Source organism: Ammodytes marinus (assembly GCF_949987685.1).
Source record: "Ammodytes marinus genome assembly, chromosome: 24".
Taxonomy (NCBI): domain Eukaryota; kingdom Metazoa; phylum Chordata; class Actinopteri; order Uranoscopiformes; family Ammodytidae; genus Ammodytes; species Ammodytes marinus.
This window is the reverse complement of record NC_137228.1, coordinates 12,019,274-12,024,802: the sequence shown is the minus strand read 5'-3', so window position 1 is coordinate 12,024,802 and position 5,529 is coordinate 12,019,274. Positions and strand designations below refer to the sequence as shown.

The 5,529-nt window shown below is 37.7% G+C and overlaps 1 protein-coding gene across 1 annotated transcript; it reads right to left on the bottom strand.

Annotated features, from left to right (window-relative positions):
- Positions 1–306: 306 nt before the first annotated feature.
- Positions 307–891, bottom strand: arl4ca (ADP-ribosylation factor-like 4Ca; the record flags this gene model as incomplete). Its single annotated transcript, XM_080052980.1, has 1 exon — positions 307–891. One exon carries the CDS (start codon positions 889–891, stop codon positions 307–309), a length of 585 nt encoding a protein of 194 aa, XP_079909106.1.
- Between the last annotated feature and the right edge of the window lie 4,638 nt (positions 892–5,529).

The following is a 5,529-nucleotide window of genomic DNA, read 5'->3' as shown; positions in this document are numbered from 1 at the left end:
TATATTTTTTATAGTTATCATTATTATGTCCCATGGATCAACTTAAAGGGTTTGGAATGCACCCTCATTAAAGTTTGACAAAATAGGGGGCCCCACAAAACAGCTAGAATCGGCCCTGCTCTATAACATTCCTATGCAATCAGCTTCTAATGAGTTTAGCATCACTTTAAATAGCATATTCCTGTTATGATAAACAATGACATTCAATGTCTGATGGTGTTTTTATATCACCTAATAATCTCTGTAAAATAAAATCCATACTGTGATATTTTAGGGATTTCAGCCAAACTCTGTGTAGCACCATCATCACGGCCGTTTCTTCTTCTGCTTGAGTGACTTCCTCCGCTTCACAATCATCTCGTAGAGTTTGTCCATGCCTTCGTCCAGACCTTCTCCTATGATGGCGCACGCAGGCTGCACGTGGTACGGTGTGGACGGGCTGAGCTCCGCGAGGGCCAGCTGCGTCTCGATCTCTCCCACATCCAGAGCCCGAGGCAGGTCCTGTTTGTTGGCTATCACCAGCAGTGGCGTGCCCTGGTTCTCCTGAAAGCGCGTGATTTTGTGCAGTTCCGTGCGCGCCTCCTCAAGTCTCTCGCTGTCTACGGAGTCCACGACGTACACGATACCGTCAGTGCATCGACTGTAAGGTTTCCACAAAGGCCTGAGCTTCTCTTGGCCACCGACGTCCCAGAAATGACAGCTGATGCCCCGGGAAGCCCCCACACCACCCAGGCGAATTCTCTCCGTGTTGAAGCCGATCGTGGGAACCGTGTTGACGAACTCGTTGAATTTCAGCCGGTACAAGACAGTGGTTTTGCCCGCAGAGTCCAGACCGAGCATGACTATGTGCAGGGACTGGAAGGTTCCCAAATTAGTGAAACTATTCCCCATAATGCAGTGTGGATATGGAGGACCAGTGTGCACTCCCCAAACAAGTCCAAATATCACCGTATAGGAGATATTCAATATTGTACTATAAATCTGTCTGTCTGTGTGTTGTTATGTTGTATAGTTTTAAACAAGTAGGCTATCTCCTGAAACTGAGAACCTGTGTCTCAATTAGATTACCTGTATAAATAAAGGTTAAAAAAAATAAAAACGTCCCAGGAAGGATCTATATCAATACCAGCCTATTTAATCATTTTGGAAGACGTGCAAAAACGTGCAGGATCCTTTTGCCTCATATGTGGAGACGAGCCTCAGCCTCCCTGGACTCGCTCCAACAGCATCATCCGTCCAGAATAAAACCCCCAATTCATCACAGATACAGCGATGCGTTTACGGTCAACCTCTCTCCTATTACGCCTGGAACCAAATAGTGTCACATCATTTATCTCGGCGTCTGTCTGTGTCTCCGAGTGCGTAGCAGCTGACTGCATGTAGTAAAACACACAGACACATGTGATGGTGATGGTGTGTGACGCAGGGATCTGCCTCTAAACGTTGCCATGAAAAAATAAGTCAAGTTGAAGGAGAAAATACAAAGTAAGACTTCCTGTTAAGTACAAAATAAAAGTCTATTGGACTCTGGATTTATATAGTTTTGTTGACACATGCAACGCAATAAAATATGTCCTTCAAACACCACAGCATGTTGTTAAATCAATATATTCCTTCTTTAAATCATTACACAAAACTAAAGACAGCCCTCCATTGGAAATATTTTCTGAAAATATCCCGATTTACTGAAAGACAACAAAGCATACAGTACTCAGCACCTGCACTGAGTAGAGACTTTTATTTTGAAAGGTAGTGACTCTAGTGCGTCCTCTGCGCACTGAAGCTGTTTGAGCTGCTACAACTATGTCACCTGGCGGTGAAATATGGCAACTACGATTACCAACACACCAACTTGTACAGTATGTCAATATTATGACACATAAATAAAATAAAGTGCTTATCTGATCATTTGGAACCTACGTTAAAAAAAAACCTATTATACCTATTATATATTATGAACTATTATGAATGTATTATGAACATTTTGCACATGTGTAGCCTAAAGCTCATTTGTTTTATTATGTTTATGCTCAAGTAAAGTTTCAAAGAAGTGAACAAATGTAATAAAAAAAACACTAGAATGCTTAAAATAAGAGTTAATCATTTGTGTAAATTGTGCATTGTTTTTAGTGCAATCGGCTAAAACATGCATAAAACAGTGGCACTATCCTTTTAGTAAGTAGTCACATCAGTGCCACTGGATGGCAGCAAAATATCTCATATAACCGGATGAGACTGTAATATGAAGCTGCACTGAAGTGGAGTTTAAAAAGAAGAGAAGTATTATTACCTTAACACACACTCACACACAAACACACACACAGCCCAAAGTCATCACAATCTCCCTAATTGTATCACTGACCTCCTCCTCCATTGATTTACCTGCTAACAAGTGTGTGCAATCGATAGAACAAATTATAGATAGTAGACACACACACACACACACACACACACACACACACACACACACACACACACACAGGCTGAGTCACCTGCATGTCTCACACTCTCATCCATAAAACAAGAGCCTCCTTTCACTAATTCACCTCCAATTTATTCCATGTCCTGTCAACGGCGGTCCCTATGGCAACAGGTGACAAACAGCTGCCACATATTAAAATGCTTCACACAGGAAATACATAACATAAATACACTTGAAATCTAAAGTGAAGATATTCCTACTGCATTGATGTGTATGTGTCATTTTCAACCATCTTTAACAGCCATTATCTCAACATTTCTTTCAATACCAAAAATCTTACATCAACTTAACTTTTCATAATCATTCTCAGCACTATTATAAAGGTCATTACAGAAGAATTTGTTCATATGTTGTTCACTGTCTGATTTATGAAGTTAAAAATATTACCCTACTCACCTGCAGTGTCATGCTAACAAAAAAAATACCTCGAAGACAACTTTAAAACTTTAATTTAATCCTCCCTGAATCAGTAGCTACACAATGAGGTGATTTATGGTCTGTACTCATTTAAAAGAGCATCTTGTTAAAACCAGAGCATAGGGAGAGATTTAAAACCTTATTTGCTTTGTTTAGTAGAATAATACACAGAGTTCTGAGTCCAGGAGACGAATAGGAATGTTGAGAGTTAGTAATCGAGAGGCGAAGAAAGGTGCCCGTCTGTCCTTCGAGGGTGAATTAATCTGCTTTAATTAAAGCACTATCAAGTGTGTGTGTGTGTGCTGTGTGTGTGTTTGTGTGTGAGAGTTTGTGTGTGTGTGTTTGTGCGCTGTGTGTGGGAACGACAGCATACGAATAAGGATTTGTGTGCATTAAAGCGTGGTGTTTGTGCATGCAGTAGAACATGGGATCGTTCATGTGTGATATTAGTATGTTTTTTTCTTTCTTTCTTTCTTCCATACGCGTGCGCGCGCACACACACACACACACACACACACACACACACACACAGCAATATCCACTACTAGATGTGTTTTCAATATTCAGTTTTTATTGAAACACTGAGCAGTTTTCTGTCACAGTTTTCACCATAATAAACGTGTCAATACTTGTTCGGCGTTCAGTACAAATATATAATAATGACTCCTCGAATGTTCTTTCTGTTTAAGAGCAAATTCATAATCCAACCACATACGTCAACACTGCAGCAGACACACAACATACAGAGAGAAACGGAAAAATACCGGATGAAAGACTGATGTAGAAATGAACATAATCAGCCTCAAAGCTGGATGCTTATTTGAATATAAATTTAATAAAAACTACATATTTTCTGACTCTTTTCACAGTTTAAAGCCACATTTCAGTCACAGTGAATGGTGACTGTAACTTTGATACCACGAGAAATTAATTAGTTATGCTACACGTCGTTAGAAAGTTAAGAAAACTACAAATGAATGTGAAAAATAACAGCACCTTTATCTTAAATTTCAAACATTTCTGTTATCCTGAAATACATTTTAGTTCCATTTTCATCACATAATCTTTGTTAAATCCAAATGTTTTGTGTGTGTAACGGTTTTCAATCCAGAAAACGTAAAATGCACTTTTAATAAATGCAAGAAAATCCTTCTTGTTAGAAATATAACGGCTGTCTTCTGAATTGAAAGCATTAGTTTTAGCACAAGGACTTGGATTATTTGAAGTATTTTATTTTTAATAGCTGGACAGATTATACCAAGGATGTGATTTTGACTGTTAAGTACGAAATTTCAAGGGAAATTTTCTTATTGTGTATTGAGTAGAATATCTAGTGTTACTGGATAAACTCACTGTACTTTTACTGCATGTAAAGTTAGTGTTCTAATTACTGACAAATGCTCTTAATGTTTGAATGGTTTAAACTAATTCTGATATTTTTTTAAGTAAAAACTTAAATTTTATAAACATCTTGTAGGTTTGAGGCAGGGAATGAAGATAGAAGGATAGATGGATAGATAGATAGATAGATAGATAGATAGATAGATAGATAGATAGATAGATAGATAGATAGATAGATAGATAGATAGATAGATAGATAGATAGATAGATAGATAGATAGATAGATAGATAGATAGATAGATAGATAGATAGATAGATAGATAGATAGATAGATAGATAGATAGATAGATAGATAGATAGATAGATAGATATATAGATAGATAGATAGATAGATAGATAGATAGATGGATGGATGGATGGATGGATGGATGGATGGATGGATGGATGGATGGATGGATGGATGGATGGATGGATGGATGGATGGATGGATGGATGGATGGATGGATGGATGGATGGATGGATGGATGGATGGATGGATGGATGGATGGATGGATGGATGGATGGATGGATGGATGGATGGATGGATGGATGGATGGATGGATGGATGGATGGATGGATGGATGGATGGATGGATGGATGGATGGATAGATAGATAGATAGATAGATAGATAGATAGATAGATAGATAGATAGATAGATAGATAGATAGATAGATAGATAGATAGATAGATAGATAGATAGATAGATAGATAGATAGATAGATAGATAGATAGATAGATAGATAGATAGATAGATAGATAGATAGATAGATAGATAGATAGATAGATAGATAGATAGATAGATAGATACGATGCCAGCTACGGTGGGCCCCCTTTGTTCACATACCAACCTTTAAAGTTTAAATGTTCGATTCAAAACTTTCTGTCAAATCTTCCTGTGACAAAAACAATGTCCACTAAAGTCCACATAGTAATCTAAGGAGGACCATGAAACACTCAGTAGCTCTCAACATGAGTCTATCAAAATGTCCTCCACATACAGCTCCGGAAAAAAAACTAAGAGACCAGTCTGAATTTTTCTCAAATGTTCATCTCTACATAACTTATTTAAAAATGCTCTTATTGACAAAAAATGTATTGGAATTTGGTAGAAATGTTGCCAGTAGTTTATATTATAAAACCAAAATGTTCATTCTACTCAAACATATGCCTATAAATAGTAAAACGAGAGACACTGAACATTTGGAGTGGTCTTTTAATTTTTTCCAGAGCTGTACATAAACGTATAATT